Genomic DNA, 17,689 nt, shown 5'->3' with positions numbered 1-17,689 from the left:
GAAGGGGAATTTGTGCTGTATTTAACATCAGCTCTATCACCCAGCTGCCAAAGACTGGCATGAAAAGGCATCTGGGGCTGAGTGCTGTCTGGTGGGATTCATAACAGCTCCTGAACACATAAAGGGCATAAATATCAAGGAAATAAGGCGGTTACATGGGATGGGGCCCTGGGGTGTAGCTGGGATAATGGGGTGGAATTAAAAGAGTGGAATCAGGCTGAATATAAGGAAAAATCTTCCTAGCTAGTCAACCTATACGACAATGCCCTTTTCAGATGGGAAGAGCTATTGATACAGGAGCAAACTAATTCTTCCTTCAGGAGTTTCTCAAGTTCATTAGGTGCTACCAGAGGTCTGGGTGAGGATTGCTGCTGCGTGTAATTCTGCTGATGGAGTGGAGCTATGGAGAAGAATAAGAACTGTGTGAGTGCTGGAAAGTGTCTGTGGGAATGGCCCCCTTATTCCAGTTGTGTCAGGTGAGCCCCCCCCTCTCCACCACCCCGCCAGCCTGATGGAGAATGCAACCTCACTGGAGAAGTGCTTGCTCCCATCTGCTATTGCATTTTGCAGTATGGCCTCCTGCAGAGGTGCTTGAACATTTCCGTAAGTTTGCAGTGCTGTGTGGTGTCATCTGTACAGGTGAAATGGGGTCACCTTGGTGGGGTCCTCTGTTTCTTGGCTGTGGTGGGGAGGTGCCATGCCATGCTGCATGGGTGAAGTTATACTGTGTTCATTTGTTGAGCTGTGCTGAGCACAGTCTAAGTGTCTGTACTTCTTCCTGGGGTGCATTTGTTTGATCAACCAGCTGCACCCAGAACAGGCTGAAGCAGAGCTTATGAAGAAAACAATTCAAAAGGGACAATGTGGCACAGAAAAGGTTGAATGCTTAGCATCACCTTGCTTTGGGAAAACCAAGAAAGGTAGACTTCTATGGACATTCAGTCTGAGGGGTCTAATTCCCAGCTAAAACGTGCATTCTTATTGTTAGAATTGTTTGAAATGTATGTTGGTACAAGTAGGGACATTGTAAAGAAGTATTGAGTGTGTGTATTGCTGCACCCCATGAAGGTGCTGATCTTATTGATCCTGCTTTGTCCTCTGTTCTTTAGAGCTGCCACCAGACACCTCTGCTGGAGACCACTGGGGTCTTCCTAGAGCACCTCACCTCATTTTCTTTAAGCCTCCCATAATGCTTCCCCGAGGAAAGGGATATTTTACCCACTCTGGCATCTAACATCATCCTCAGGAGTTCTTAAAAGCATGTCCAGTAAAATAGTGTCAGTTACTAGCATCTTTTCTGCTCCAGTCCTCCCCACTGGTATTGTATCTTGATGCTGGGAGTGCAAAAAAAACCTGAATTTTTGGAAAGAATTGAAGTGTCTTTTCCAGAGGGTGTGTCAGAGAATTGAGTGAGGCCCCTTTCTCTCAGGTTGACCCTGTGAACACCATAGGTCCTTGTGTTCTTTGTACCTGCCAACAGCTTGGAGTAGATGCTGCTTTTTCACCTGGTCTGGGGGGGCTGCAGTGCCAGTGCCAGGTGGCTCTGATGTTTCTTACGTGTTTTCCTTTTTAGTGGAAATCTCAAGTTCCATCAGCAGGGACATCTCTGATGGGTTCTGCATGATGTGTAAAACCATGGAGCTCCTGCCCAGTGTGCACTAAGACTTTGTCCTGTGTTCCATTGGTTTTGCTCTGTGGTGCATAGGTGCAACTGCATTTTTTCAGGATGAGTGAGGAAGAGAAATCTCCTTTCCTTTTGTGTAGGAAACTTGGAGGTGCTGCTGGGGAACTGGCTGGCTGGCAGTGCTGCCCACTTATTTTCCTTGTGCTTCACAAGAGCACCTCCTGCTCCATAGCCCTCCATCCAACACATGGGATAGCCATGCAGGAGCAGAGAAGCATAAGTATCATGATTTGGGTTCTTTATTTGGAATATCCTGAGTTTTGATGACCACTGCAGTTATAAACCTGGGTTTGGTTTCATTGGTGTCCAGTATTTGGAAGAGTTTGAAAGGCAAGCGATGTCCTTGAGAAGTGTTGTGCACAGAATTTATAAGGTTAAATCAGGCTTATGTTTTCCTCCAATTTGTAGCATCTTTTGGTTTTATTAAGAAAAATGCTTCCAGATCTAATACAGACAAGCACAAATACCAGCACTACTCAGTTGACTGTTTTGGGGTTTTTTCCATTTCCATGGTGCACAAGAAGGATTTTGTTTGGCACTTTTTCTCTGATAATTTTTGTTGATATGATAGTAATAGAAGCTAACAGAAGGCAGCTGGATTATTCCATTATACCATCTGAAAAAAAAACAAAACCAACCACCCAACAACCCCAAGTGTTATTTATACAAAATGTACTGGATTTTTCAGTGGTTTATACCCAGGGCAGACTTCTCTATACCCATTTGAAACAATTAGTTGCATGTCAGTCCTTCACAGTCTAGCCCTGTCAACATTTGACAAATAAAAATGTTATTTGCAGACTGTCTGATGTCTATATGATAAACACTCAGGGGAATTTAATGCTCTGCTTAAGTATTTTTAAATGCAACTTTGAGCGAGCAATTACTTTCCTTGCTGCCTAGTGTTCATCTCAGAAGTTATTTATCAGTCTAAATGAAAAGGCAATGAAATGTGGATTGTTTCCCAATTTGACATACCCGGGCAAAGAGGATTTGTTTGCATTCAGTTTGTTGGCTCAGCTGGCCAGAAGCAGCTGGAGGAATGGATGTGCCTGGGCCCTGTGTGCTGGTGTGGAGCTGTGCTGGGAGGGAAGCTTTGATATCCAGAGGATGGAGATTGCCTCCAGTGCCTCCATTGCTCCCTGAAAGCAAAGATCTCCAAAAGTGACTGTGTAAAATATGCTGAAAATGATCGTGGGAGAGTTGTCAATCTAGAACTGCCAGTTGGTAAAACAGCATCCTTCTAAACACTGCCTATTTCCCAGGGATTCTGATCTGCTTGATGCATCTTCTGCAATCAGAAACTTTTCTAGGACTCCCCCAGCTACAAGGAAACATCTGTAGTAGACTCCAGCAGGGCTCTGTGTATTTTCTAGTGCAAAAGAACTTTGGCAATGCCTCTCTGGGTGCCTCTATCCTGCCTCAGCCCTATTTTGCTTCAGGTTGTAGTTTGGCAAATGTTTGTAAAACACAGTGGGCCTCTCCCTCTGGGATTTTGCTTTGCCTTCACCCCTTTCCCTGTTGCTGTCAGTATTCCTTGTTACCACATTTCTCCCCCTTTTTTTTTTTTATTTCACTGAAATGCATTTCTGTACAGTGAATATTTGTCCTTTGCTCCCGTGCAGCTACAGTTATTTTCACTGTTTTCCTTTCTTTTCATCTTCCTTTCAAACAACTCAAGTTCTTAGTGATGTCCATGCATACCTGCAGGAGGCACTGCAAAGCAAGGGATGTTAACAATAAAAACCAGCAGGAGTGAGAAGCAAACCAAAGACCTGGAAACCTCTGTCCAGAGGCAGGAGAGCACAATCTGCATTTCCAAGTATGCCATCTACTTTAAACACACCAGACTTACAGCTGAGAAATGGCAGAAGATATTGATGAACAGATGCAGCCAAGAGAGTGTTTGCTTCATTTAAATAATTGTTTTTTTCATTTTCCTCCTCTAGCCTGCATGCTACTGGTAACACCATGACCTAGCTAAAAATTGTATTATCTCTGTTCAACTCCATCTCTTCTCTTGGTTTCAATTCAGTAGCTAGAGCTGATGCATTAAATAAAATATTGCCATCTTTGTGGAACCTACATTTATGGGACAATACATAGGTGGGCTGAAGTTCAGTGTACTTCTGACCTATCGTGTAGAACTATTTATTATTTTTTTTTTTGTCAGCCTCTCAAAACGGATGTAAATCCACACAGGCATCCCTTCAACTTTAACCTATAATTTATATTTTAAGTTTGTAGCATGGGTTAATAAATGTGGTACTCTCTTAGTGGTTAATATGTGATTTAGAAGTCTTCTGTGGAATTCCTTGTTCAGAGCTCCTAAGGCCAGATGGTCTCTTTTGACCTCTTGTACAGCATAAACTCCTTCACTTTGTGGTCACATCCCTGCCTGTGGAGCTGAGGCAGCAGTTTGTAGAACAGCACTGAACCTTGGCATATACTTCAGCTGAAGTAGGATTTACCCTGGATAAGATGATCCAGCAATTAATTTCCTTCTTGTTAAAAAAGTTACCTTTTTTTCACAATTTGAGTATGAATTTGTCTAACTGCAGCTCTCAGCCTTGGGAATGTTAAATCTTAAAAAATAGCTCTTCCTTCTAAGATAAATCCTCTCTGTATATTCTCAAAACTGGCCAAATCCTTTCCCCCCCCTCTCTCACATAAAAAAAATTTCTTTAGTCTGTTAGTGTAAGATAAGTTTTTCAGACCTTTAATTTCTGGGTTTCCTTAAACTCTTCTGTCCTTATCAATATTACTTTCAAACTGAGGAGCTAGGATTGTAGGCAATGTTATAAGAATGCATTTAATATTTAATATAATGGTAATTCCACTGTCCTGTTTCTGTATGAGGTAGAAGAGGGTCCCTGGTTTCCAAAATACAGCCTAGAAGTCTGTGATTTATTCAAGACAGCAGTGAATTAGCCAGCACAGAGCTCTGTGATGTTGCAGATAGATAGTTTCCTGCTGCTGGAGGATCTCTTTAAAGCTCTCTCAGGTGTCTTTTTGCTACTCTGCATCTGGTATGATACAGCAGACTTATTTCTTTTTATGAGTCAATATTGCTATTTTATCTGACAATGGTACCATGCTTCCCTGACAGATTTACCATCATATAGATTGTCACTAATTGTAGTGGTGTTTTAAATGTGTACCTGTGAAGCAACAGTGCAAATGCCACCACTCACCTCAGCAGTTTGATTCTGCTCTTATTAAACTTATTGTCATCCAGTGGCTCTCAGCTGGTTCCAGTCCTTCAGATTTCTCATAAAGTTGAGGCCACACATCTGGACATACTTCCCATGCTGAATCCATGCCCCAGCTGACGTGGTGTGTCAGTCTTCTACAGACTACATTTGTCTTTTCTTTTTAGGACATCACTGAACCACACTTTATGGTTGTAATTTCTGGATCCAGGGCAGTGGTGCCATGCAGGGGCTGGTTGTCTGCCACCCTGTGTTCACTCTGTTGAGTGGTCAATGTCTCATCACTGTAGTTCTGTACAGCTCTTTCAGCTTAGTTTTTCAGTTCACTTCTCCAATTCATGAAGCCAGTTTTGAATTCTGTTCCTGTCCTCTCATTGCTCACTGTGCCTCTCACCTTGGCAGCATCTGCAGAGTTGGGAAGAATCCTTTTCATTCCATCAGCTCCAAATTAATGAAAACAAGGAATATGACTGGATACAGAACATAAAGCTCTGCAGGCCTATGTGTGAGGTTTCTTGCCTGTTTTACACTATTAACTAGTCAGAGTGTGATGTTCCAACAATGTACTCACTGAGTATTAGATTCATCCAGACCATATTTCCTGAGCCTGAGAGGCAGGGGAAAAGGCTTACTAAAGTCACTGTAATACCTGCCATTTCATCCCTATCCACAGCATCTGTTATCCTGTTACTGAGGAACAGCAGAATGATTTCACAGAGTTTCTTCTCGACAAACCCATGCTGCCTGCTATTCATCTCCTTGTTATTTTTTACTGCTTATAGTTAATGTCTGTAGGAGAATGTTTTCCAAGAATAAAAGTTTATCTGGCTGTTATGCAGTTCACTGCTCTCCCCCTGCCAACCCCTCCCTGCCTTTCCTCCTCCAGCTCTCACGTTGCATCTTCTGAAGGTTACTGGTCAATCTTGTCTCCATCATTCCTAAGTAACCCTGTTGACCCAGAAGTCATTACAAGTCCCTCTTCAAGTTTGCCCTTCCTGTTGGCCAAACTTTCTGAGTCAGTGCCCACCATAACAATTTTGTCTCACCTTTCTTTCCCTTCACCCCTTCAGGGAGCTTTCATTTCCTATCACTTCCTCTACTGTAAATAGATTATTTTTAGTGCTGGGCTTTCTCTATGTGGTTCCTGTGATGGATAATGGTATTTCCCTTTTATTTCTTTCACTCTTCAGTTCCTTCCAGATCAACTCCGGTTTCTTCTCTCTCTCTCTGCCTTTTAATTTTCCCCTTTTTCTAATTTGCTATGGGCTGTCTGAGTGAACACTCTCCATTTTTATGATCTATAAATTACTGTGTCCTGTAATTTATACCCCATACTATTTGCTCTGTTGCATTATTTAATTCTCCAAAAGGTTTCAGGGGGAGTGGTTTGTGCGTAGGACACACTGCCAAGCACAGCTTTTCTTGCATAGTCTCCATATGGACTTCTACTTTTTCATTTTACTCACTGTTTTGGGAAACAGCCTTTTTTGGCTCCATTATTTCCAGAATCATGGATGCATGAAGGTGGTGCTCCAGGGAAAGGCAGAGGTGTGAGAACTGCTGAATCACTTCTGCCCTGACATACTCTTCCTGGACACTGCAGGGTATGCTTCCCACTGGTACCTAAAAAAAAAAGGAATTCTCCTTTCTGATAGGCTTCCATTAGCCTGGACACTCATAAAATCCTTAAATACAAGGCACAAAGAAAGCATAGATGCATATTTGAGGAGCATGGGCGTGTGTGTAAATAGAGTTACACAGTCATTCCTGGTCAGATTTATCCCATAAATGTCTGTTTGTGTATTGTATAGATTCTGATTAACCAGCACCATTGATGTGCATTTTAAGCAAATAGGTACTGCAGCAAAAATTCACTGTGATCAAGACTTTATTTTCTCCCTCCAGATTTTACTGGTGTACCTATAAATATTCAGATGATCCTTGCTTGCTGCAGCGTGACCCAGAACAGGGAAAGTCAGAAGACTTTCCATTGCTTCATGTGTAAAATCTGTAAAATACAGGTCTGTGTAAAACATTTAACCTCAAAACACTGTCCAGTGATAGTAATGTAGCAACCTGAAAATTTATATATTCCCTGCTCTGAAAGAAAAAAATGGAAATGCAGCAGAAAGATACCCAGAGCTGCAGAGACAGCAGTAAGGCAGCTCCTTGCAAGCACATCCCTCTTTTCTCCTGGCTTGGGAGATAGGATACTCCAATGTTTGGAGTAGTTTGGGTGGAATTTAGCTTTTGGCTCAAGGGAGCCTTTAGTTGGTTAAATATAGATATTCTTACAGGGGAGCAGTCACAGGTAGAGCCTTGGTTTCTCTCTGCAGCACATCCCTTTTCTCCAATCTGTGTGTTTGGGAAAGAAAGAAACCTCGGCTCTGCTGTGCCTAAAGCTTTTCTTTCTGGATTCGCCCATAAGAAGTATCAACAGAAGCTGTCAGATCGTGGCAGTTGCAGGATTTCTAAGAGTGTGGTGGGGTGATTGTAGCTGCTTTCAAATCTGTGAGTTCATCTGGCTCATCACCAGGCTGGAATCTCAGCAGCACTGCGAGGAGGTTCTGCCTTACCTGTAATTATACAGAGAGAGAGGCTCCAGTTAATGCCGCCTCTAAACGCAGTGCTAACATCTGCCTGTCTTGGCACTCAGACAGCTCCCATCAATATGCCATGCAACAGGCTGTCATGGCTCCTGGCTCCTGCAGTAACTTGCTCTTCTAAGGAAAATTTTCCAGCCCCAGTTACTAATCAGGCTGTGGATGATCTTCCCGAGCTTTGAAGCCACGGGATCTATCACGCATCCATCAGCGTCTGTCCCGCTCTCCCTGTGAGCATCCAGGTGCTGATGAGGAGGAATCAGAGCTGCTGCTGAGGGGACTGGGGGAAAAGTGACAGCCTCATCCTAACTAAACAATTAGTTTATGAGCTTTCTATTCCTCCTTTTGGGTGAACATAACACCAGCCTGCTCCTTGCTGTGTCTGTGGGAAGCCCCAGGAGCAGTTTGCAGGTCTCTCTGTTTCCTGCCTGGGGTGTAGTCTTCTGGGAGTGTGTTTCAGAGAAACATAACTTTCAACTGCCTTACACTTCCCACTTTCTTCTATTTCTTGTCTGTAGTGCTATCAATCAAATTGTTCTTGTTGTCGAACTGGTTTTAAATCTTGTGTGGAAAATTGTCAACCCAAGATCATAGTCTGTAAGGACAAACGTGTGACTGCCCTTCCACGCTAATTCATTCTTGCTTAAGATGTGAAAATAAACTGATAGAATATCAATTTGAAGGTTTTAGACCTTGAAATGATTTAAAATCTCTTCAAAGAAAAACTCGAGCTGAAACTTTGTCTGCGAGGCATCATTTTTAACTTAGCAGTGAGCTCTAATGGTCTTTTCTCTAAATTGCCTATTGTACAGGTGCTCACAAAGAAAGTGCTTCTGTGGGACTGTTTGTGTTTAGTACCAGCATTTATTTCATTTCATGAGACAGATCACTTTGGTTCTGGATCTAATAATCCCTCAGTCATACCCTGTCAGGGAAGATGTTGGACCTTCTGGGAGGCTGTGTTCTGGGAGCATGGGTCAGACAGAGGGCCAAGGTGGTGGCATCCCTGTGTCCCCAAGCCTGGGTGGCTTCTGGGGCACATCTTTGTTTGGTGTTTCAATGAGATGAGAGGAGTGGGAGCATCAGGCTGCCCAGACTCTGTCAGCAAAAGCTGAGATTTATTTGTGCATGCTTTCATATAAGTCTATATTATTTCATACAGACTTAACTAGTGCAGCTCACATGAACCCCTGGATTTATCAGTGCCAGACACCTCCACACTGACATGCACTGTGTGTTCACCTTGTGGAATTTTTATCATTTAATTATTTTTTGCTGCAATGAAAATCTACTTTGAGCTACTGGTGGTGTTCATGGAGGTGGGGTCCTACCTGGGGAAGGCCAGCTGGCTGCGTGCTGTCTGCCTGTCATCTGCAGGCATTGCACAGTGCCACCTAATTAAGACTGAAATATTTGACAGCCTTCCATATCTGTTGGAATTGATACACTGTAATTGTGGGGTTTCTTACCACTATTCAAGTTCAGCTTCACAGATTTTTTTTTTTATAATTTTTTTTTAATTACCCTGAGGTTTTGATCATGGGGCACACTGGTGATACCCAGAGGACTGCTGGGTGGAGCTGAATGAGCTCTTCTTTAGTCATGCTTTTCATTCACTCACAAATAAATGCCTCATTTCTGTTTGAGAGATTTTTTTTTTTCTCTGACAGATGGGGAAATCGAATAATTGAATGCAACCTTAGGTTGTAGTGATTTTATCTAAGCAGATTTTCAGCTTTTTAAATTTTTTTTCACAATAGTTTCATATAGCAGCTAAACTAATGAATATATAATTTTCTTTCCTTTCTGCTTGTCATGCCCTGCTAACATGGACATCTACAAAGGCTCAGGTTGGTGTTGCAATCTGTCTTAATCTTATTGTTCTCATTTAGTGAAAAGGGTCTTCAATGTTGTCCTTCATCAATCAGCTTTTTTACCCTTCCTCTCTTTCGAATGGGATCCAACATTATTACTGCATAATAGTTTCATCCAGAGAGGTGCCACATTCGTTTTTTACCTCTGAAACTATCCTTCAGCTGCAGCAAAATGTGCTGTTTCAAAAACATGGGACATTGATTTATTTATATCTACTTAAATTTGCTATGCTTGTCTAGCTCTGTGACGGAAACAGCAGAAGCTACAGCACCTACAGCTTCTGGAATCAGCAAAAAATGCACTGAAACTCTCACTAATGAGTTTCTGCCTTGCCCCCATTTTTGACAACATAGTAAACTGGCATTTATTATTATTCCACCTAGATTCAGTATTTTCTTGATAGTGAAGAAACAATTAAAAAGTAAAGTAAGAAGCAGAGCCCCAGGAACTGGCCATTTGTGGTTGCATTCACAAATCCCCCATTCACACTTCAACATCTCCTTTTTTTTTTTTTTTTTTTTTTTTTTGCATAACTGAGACTAAATTGTCTTGATATAAATAAATACCCAGTGTCTGCACAATGCCTGCAAGGTTATACTTGTGCTGTGTTCTGCTCCTCAGAGGCTCTAGTGACAGTAAAACCTTGAGTTAAACTGAGGAGACAGGTTCAGGGCTGGGAGCCACACGTTCTCCCTTATTTTCTCATTTTGAATAATGCCAACTTCTTTTAAGCCCTTAAGGAAGGCACACTCATGCTTTACAGTATTACAGCTTGGTGTTTTAATGCCTGCACCAATCTTACAGAAAATGAAGCCACTTACCAGTAGTAAATATGAATTAATAAACCTTGCTGGGCAATCTGTTAGTTCTGAAAGTGTGAGCTGTAGTAGCTGGGGTTGGGCAGAACTCACTTCAATTTACTTTCTAAGCAGGGCATTTTCTATTTGTTGCACTTAAGAACTTGAAATACAGCAGTGTCAGTCTCTGCATATTTAATCATCCATTGGAAGAAAATAAGGAACTTACTTGGAGCATTTTTTCAAGTCCAGCAAAAGACGAGGTACAGTAAAAGCTTTTAGAGGCCATGGTGAGGGCATTGGGGGCATCCAGATGTCTTTACAGCAAGAATACTTGGCCCCTTTCTTAGTTTGTCCTCGTTTTCTTTTTCCTCATTTTACTGCCAGAATTTTCCAGCGCTGCCTTTTTGATGGCTTCATCTTGAAATCTCTCTCTTGGAACTTTTCTGATTTTAAGCTGAGATGTCATACAGCTAGTGCAAAAAATAGGGCATTTCCAGATTCAGTCCCCTGCTCCCCGAGGGCTCCCTCACCAGCCACTAATAAATCACTTAATTCTTCATCCTCAGTTTTCTCATGTGTAAATTAGGATTAAAGTTGAGCCGTTTTGAGGCTCAGGCTATAAATAGATAATCAAGAGCTAGGGAAACTTCAGAGGATTGATAATTGCTTTTAGCCTTCCCACTCAGTGAAGGCCATTTCTGAGCAGAGTTTTTGAAGGCTGTCACCATGGTTAGTCCCTTAGAGAATGGTGAAGGGTCTGCTTCCATATGAGCTTCCATAGTGCCCGCAGGGCAGGGACTGGGAATTGCCAAGTCTTTCTGTCTATGTTGGAGTAATTATTGCCCTAACTCTCAATTCATGCTTTGTACTCAGAATAAAATTGATCACATTCGTTTGCCAGCTACAAAACTGTATGCAGCTTGAAGTTTTCTAGAAACTTGATTTAATGCCAGTGAAAGCTTTTCATAACCTTAGCAAACCTTTAATTGATTTTCTTTTTCCCCCAACCACAAAGGAGGTAAAAAGCACTAACTTCTTTGATTTGGGTGTAAATGAAAACTAAAAGTGCTGAATTTGCTTCACGAATATTTGTGTCGCTATCTGCTGGAGGCATAAAAAATTCAGGAATTCCAATAATTTCAGAAGTCTTACTGAATGCTGATTCATTCAAACTTCTTTGCTGTCAGATGTTCTTCAACAGTATTTTTTTTTATTTTGGTGGCTATTTGCAGCATTCAGAATGCCTACAGACAAGTATTCATCACTGAAAGAACTGCTCTATGAAATCCAGATTTCTTGAAAATTAATTGTATGATCAGTTTTAGTACTGGAGAGTGGTAAGCATATTTCTGGTGACTGTGATCAATACATAAACTAGCATGAGATAAAATCAATTTGATTTTAAAAAGAGCTATTTAATTTTGAAATTTTAATGAGGTGATTTCTGTGATGTAGTGTTTGTTAATGTGCAAGTACTCATTCTTCAGATATAGTTAATTCAGTAAAGCTTTTAAATGTGGGCTTAGATCTGCCAAATCAAACAGGAAATTAACAATGTACCATTTTGATTGAGTTTTAAGGACTTAAATAAAAGAAACTCATTATTAGAAATTCGTGGTGATCTCCTTACTTTAAAAGTAGGGTTTTACTACCTCTGGCTGTTTCAATGCATTATGGCTAATGAAACCTCAGTATAAGGGCAGCAAAGTGAAATGAAGTTATTTTAGCAAAAAATTTAGCCCGTTTTTGTTAGAAATAAGTAGCACAGAGGTTGTCCTCGGGGTCTCAGGCAACTGCTACAGTGATCAGTTTGGTTGTTCTAATATAATAAGCAGATACTGACTTTAGTTGAGGTGAACACCAAGATTTACTGTCTTAAAAGCTAAAATATTGACTAAAGGAAAACCAGAGTCAGCACTTACCTTGAGGGACCATAACTCTTGCTGTTCACTGAAATACGAAGTCACTCTGATTTTCATGAGTGTTGAACCCCATTCTGGTTTACTCTTCAGGTGCTCATCAGAAAAGCTACCTGAAGCCTAGGTATGCATTTCTTTTAATGATTCACAGCATTTGAGCAAGTGGTCATTAAAGTGCAAGTGTCAGCATTTAAAAAAAATAAATAGATTAGCATTTGTATATCGTGTTGAAATAATTATCGCCTTCAAGAAACTTTATCAAGGACTCAGAGTTTGCAGTGGAGTGAATGGGAGCTGGCTAACTTTATTAAAGCAAAACTATAGCAGTTTGGTTCTTAAAAAGTAGCATTTGTCCTTCTTCCCTTTAATTTATTTAGACCTGTACCCATCAACTTGATTTTAGGATTCATATATTATTGTATCCCAGATTAATTGGGATACAAAGAGTGGTGCAGTAATGCTATGAATGTCAGCAGCAAAACTCCCATTGAGTTTGGTCAGACATCAATTTACACTTTGGTTGATCAAGCCCCAAACTCAGTGTGTGTGGATATGACAAAAGACTGAGGAAAGCAGTTAATTTCCTAAAATGCTAAAAGTATTTTCATTGTGTTTGTAACCTGAAGGGTTTAAATGCAAGGTGCTAAGGGATGGAGCCAGGCTGGGCCCCTGGGTGCTGAGCTCAGCAGCTCCACACAGACCAAGACTCTGCAACTTCCACGGTCTATCTCCTCCCACGAGCGGTGCAGAATCATGGGTGTCCATCACATTGTTTCATTAAATTTCTGTCTTTCAGGAGATGGATTGTGGTAGTACAGGTTCTTGGTGTTAGGACTCAACAGCTATCTGCTGGTGGGCTTTGCTTGTTCAGTAAGGTTAACAGGGGTTAACAGAGTGATGAAAGTTGAGCAAGACAAGCCAGGATTTCCAAACTCTGTTGGCTTGAATGAGGGGCAGTGGCTGCTGTGAGTGGTGGGGTGAGACCTGAAAGTCCTGCAGAGCTCGGATCCTCTCCTGTGGGATTCACAGTGATATCCTCTCCTTTAGAGCAATAAACAGTATCTTAAATTCCCACAGCCAGCAGGGATTTGTGGCTCTCTGTGCTTGTGGGCAAGTGCAGTCACCCATGTGAAGGCATCACCCATGCCTTCACCTCCTCACCTCTCCCAACGTCATCTTTCTCTCCAGAAGTCTAAAAAGCAGGAACAGGCACCCACTTGGTGCTTCACAAAATTATTAATAAAAGTTTTACCTCCCTTAGCACTACCCAAAGAAACACCTCCTCTCCGGGCTGCAGTTTCCCTGTCTGCAGGACTCCAATTCTGTCCAGGTTTGGTGCTTTGCTCTTTCTGAGTTCTGCCTCCACTCTGTGATGAGGGAAACTCTGAACACAACCCCAGCACACAATTCCTTCTTCAACAAATCCTTCAGCAATCCTTTTGTCAGACAACACAGCCAGAGCTTGTTTTTTTTTTTTTCCTGCCCCCCCTGTGAAGCGGGGAAACTAATAAATACTTTCTGTCTCTACATCCATCTCCTGGCTGTCTTTGGGGAAGGTGAAGGCTTCACAGTGCCTAAAGAGAGTTTGTTATTCTCCCCAGCATGTGGCAGGGAAACAGCTGCAGGAGTTGGTATCTTGCTCCAGGTGACAGGGGCCTGCTGGGGCAGGATGGTGGCTTCATGCAGGGCTGGGTGTGCTGCTGTGTCCCCCCGTGCTGGTGGGCGCCCCAGTTGCTGATGCTGACCACAAGCCTTTCCCTCTTTGCTCTGTGCACACCAGAGAACATTACTGAGCATGGCACTCCTGGTGCTGCTTGCTCAGTCTGGGAAACTGAGCCTTCACGTGCACTTTGTACAGTGTGAATTCCTCTGTGCATCATCCCAGAGGGAGAGCAAATACCACTGCCTTGGCCTGCAGTGGTCATGAGCCCATTTCATAAAATCATAGCATGGTTTTATTGTTGGGCACCTAAAAGATCACCCAGTTCCAACCCCCCTGCATGGGCTGAGGTACCTGCCACTAGGTCAGGTTGCTCAAAGCCCTGTCCAGCCTGGTGTTCAAACCTCTCCAGGGATGGGGCATCTACAACTTCCCTGGGCAACTTGTTCCAGTCTCTTACCACCCTCACAAGAAAGGATTTCTTCCTAATGTCTAACTTAAATCTCTTCTGTTTGTGCTTGAAACCTTTCCCCCTTGCTCCATCACTCCATGCCCTTGTAAAAAGTCTCTTCCCAGCTTTCCTGTAACACCTTCAGGTACTGGAAGGTGCCATGAGGTGGGTGCCATGTGCTGTGACCTTTCAAAGCCCTTTTGGCAGGTCCAGGAGAGGCTGGGGATATCACACACCATCTCTGCTGCCCAAAAAGCCTGCAGGGGCATCCCCCTGCTTGCTTCAAGGAGATTGTTGTACCAAAGGTTATCACTGTGTGTATTTCATCCCTGCCATAGTAGTCCTAATAGATTTGGCACATCCTCTTCTGTTATTTGGGCACAGATCATGAAAGAAAATTTGTGAATAATAATATATAGGAAAAATGGTACTAATTGTACTACTGCCTTTGCCCCCTGAAACCTGGTGCTCTTACTACTTCATGCTGTGCTTGCCCTCTCCTGACTTCTGCTTCCCTCTCCCTTTTCTATTCTCCTTCACATATTTTGCACTTTTCAGCTTGTCTTACTCTCTCCTCTCTGCTAAACCTCTTCACAATTTACAGACCAACCCACAGTTAAACTTAATTTCTGAAATTTTCTGTTCCTGAGGAATCTTTTTTTTTTTGCATTTGATGCCAAAATAATTTTCTGATGGGGCACCAGTTTTTTTTTCAGACTGGTATGTTGATCTTATTCCCCCACCTCCAAAATGTTGCAAATAAGTTTTCTTTATTGTTGTGACCTCAATATGCCTAGTCATAATCTGCCATTTTAAAATGAAACTGTGAATTATTAAGCCTGTGGCTAAATTTTTTTTTTCATTTTAAAATAGCAGATTATAACTGTCCATATTGAATGCAAAAAATTAGCCAAAGGTTTAATAATTTATAGTTTCATTTTAAAATAGCAGATTATGATCGTGCATATTATGGCCACAACATTTTTTGGGGGGGGAGGGGTGTTAGAGAAAGCTGTTAATTTACAGATGGTGGGAACTGAAGAGTTCCACAGCAGCAAAATGAAGGAAATTTTGTTGCATGGAAGAAGAAATTTTAGGTGTGCTGTATTTTTTCAGGGCAGCACATTGTACTTCATACAAAGCAAGAGGGAACACTGCATTTTCAAACCAGCTTCTGCCAAAAACAGGATTCAGAACAAATAACTTTTATTCATTACTGTAATAGAACTGTTGATGCATTCATTTGTTTAAACCTAAAAATCTGCTAAAGTATTATATCTCAGTGTGCTGCTTCTAACAACCTGAATAATCAGCACCTTTAAGAAATGTTTGTTGAGCTTTTGGCTGTATTTTTCTCTCTACACAGATACCATAGTTCAGGTGAATACATGGTAGTGTTTGATTAGGAGATGTGTTAAGAGATAAGTCATTTGCATGGAAAAGAACATTTATAGTTTTTGTGTATAAAAAAAAATTTAGGATGCATGAAATGTCATTCTTTTATGATAAGTGACTTACAAGGATGTTGGAACCAAAGGTAAATGAGTGCTGACTGTAAGTCTGGACCTTCTGAAACACAAAAGATGCTCTAGGTATGGTCCTGATGGCAGACACATGATAGATTATAGTGAGAGCAGTGTGAGCAAATGAAATTATAATAGAGTTCCTCTTCTGGCTTCAGGAAATAGCTGTTATTTATCCTGTTCCCTAAGATGCTGAATGCATAGTACTGTTTATTATATACCTAAAAATCCCTTGGGAAGTCAATAATGACTTAAAGCTATTACCACACCCTGAGCATAGGATAATCTATGATATTTTTTCAGCGTGCCCTTTCCTGGGTTTGGCTGAGGTGTTTCTTCAGAGATGCTAACCTGGATCATTCAAATGAACAGTTTTGATTCTTTTTCCTGGCAGGTGTACGAGGCAGTCCCATGCTACACTGAGTGCAATCAGTATTCCTGGGTAGTAGAACCCTGGTCTCCGTGCAAAATCAACAGCGAGCAGAATTCCCTGCACTGTGGAGAAGGAATACAAACGAGGGAAGTCAGGTGAGTGAAGACAAAGCACAGGTACTCCAGATGAAAAAGAGCTAATACACACGTGCATAAAGCTGCAGTTCTGGCCATCTGACTGGTGAGCAGGTTGCTGAGTCCAGTGTGTTTCAAATGAAAAGCAGCATAAATTCTGTGCAACAGTTTACAGGGAAAATCTCAGAGCTGCAGCCTCGTGTTGCCACCCAAATATCTTTCAGGAAGAAGACATAATGTTGAAATTAGAATTCTTCAGCTTAAATGCCATATATCCATAAAGCCCCCTGAGGGGCAAAGCCTCCAGAATCTCATTTGCTAACATTTTTCCCAGGTGAAGGCACTGCATGCACCCCAATGGTGTTCATTATTAGCGAGTATTCATTCCCCAGGCTTGGGAAAATTCTGGGTTAATTCCAAATATTAGGCTGTTAGTAGCAGGAGCAGGAAGGTTTGCTCTTGCTGGCTGTCATTTTCTGCTCACTCATCTGTCAGCCCATCAAAGATAAAACCCCTCTATATGAAGTTTGAAATGTTTATTTAAAGTGGTTATTGAAATCAGTGGGTAACAAAAGCACGGCGTGCCTGTAGCTGGTTTGGATTTGCATTAACATGATTAATTCTACATTCTGAGCAGCCGTGCCATGTGTAACTATTGTGTTACCTATAGTGTCCTAGGTGGGGGCGAGCAGAGCTGGTGAGAGCCATCACTTCTGTCATATGCTGATGAGCCCCTCATGAAAAATGTCTGTTTTCTGTGTAGGTGTGTGAGCAGTGCTGAGGACTACGGAGGGGAAACAGTGCCCAACACACTGTGCAATCAGGCTGAAATCCCAGATGTGATACAGAAGTGCAGCTTGTACTGTCCCAGTGAGTGTGCCATGTCTGACTGGGGACAATGGAGCAAGTGTCCACAGGTGGGTTCTCTGGTTTGGGTCTCTCTGGCATTGCTCCTTACACATTGGTCTTCTCTGTCTCTATTTCATGAGATAGTTATTTTCTAACAAAGTACATCAATTTCTGGGGGAAATCAGGCTTAGTGGATCCTACCAGTATGGTTGAATAGGGAGATGTTTATATCTCTACAGTCAGTGAGCTATAAAAAGGTAGTTAGTAAAGTAAGTAGTTAGTAAAACACATAGGTTTTTTACTGCTATTCCAGCAGCAGTAAGGGCTGTCTGTGCCTAGGAAATATTTGCAGGAGAGCTCTGTGAGTGATGCATGACTGTCATAACAACCTGCTGGTAAACTGTGGTATTGGCGCTCCTCTGGACAGGTCTCCTATCTGAAGAAATGTCACCTCTCCCTTTTTGACAGACTCAATTTCTGTCCAGCCTCTCCTCTTCAAAATCTTGAGGGAAGATTTGAGGCAACAGCAGCAGCAGGGCTTGGCAGTGTGGTGCCTGAGCAATTTGTCATGTCACAAAATGCTCAAACCTTGGTGAATTATGCAGG

General features: G+C 42.0%; 1 protein-coding gene across 1 annotated transcript in view; it reads left to right on the top strand.

Moving 5' to 3' along the window:
• Positions 1–17,689, top strand: part of THSD7B (thrombospondin type 1 domain containing 7B) — a 313,731-nt gene that overhangs the window by 262,020 nt on the left and 34,022 nt on the right. Inside the window, exons 17-18 of the mRNA XM_071746457.1 lie at positions 16,122–16,255; positions 16,998–17,151. Coding sequence (XP_071602558.1) covers positions 16,122–16,255; positions 16,998–17,151 — 288 coding nt within the window. The remainder of the gene's footprint in view (positions 1–16,121; positions 16,256–16,997; positions 17,152–17,689) is intronic.

The sequence above is a fragment of the Heliangelus exortis genome, chromosome 6 (assembly GCF_036169615.1).
Source record: "Heliangelus exortis chromosome 6, bHelExo1.hap1, whole genome shotgun sequence".
NCBI classification, from domain to species: domain Eukaryota; kingdom Metazoa; phylum Chordata; class Aves; order Apodiformes; family Trochilidae; genus Heliangelus; species Heliangelus exortis.
This window is presented reverse-complemented; position numbering and strand designations above follow the sequence as displayed.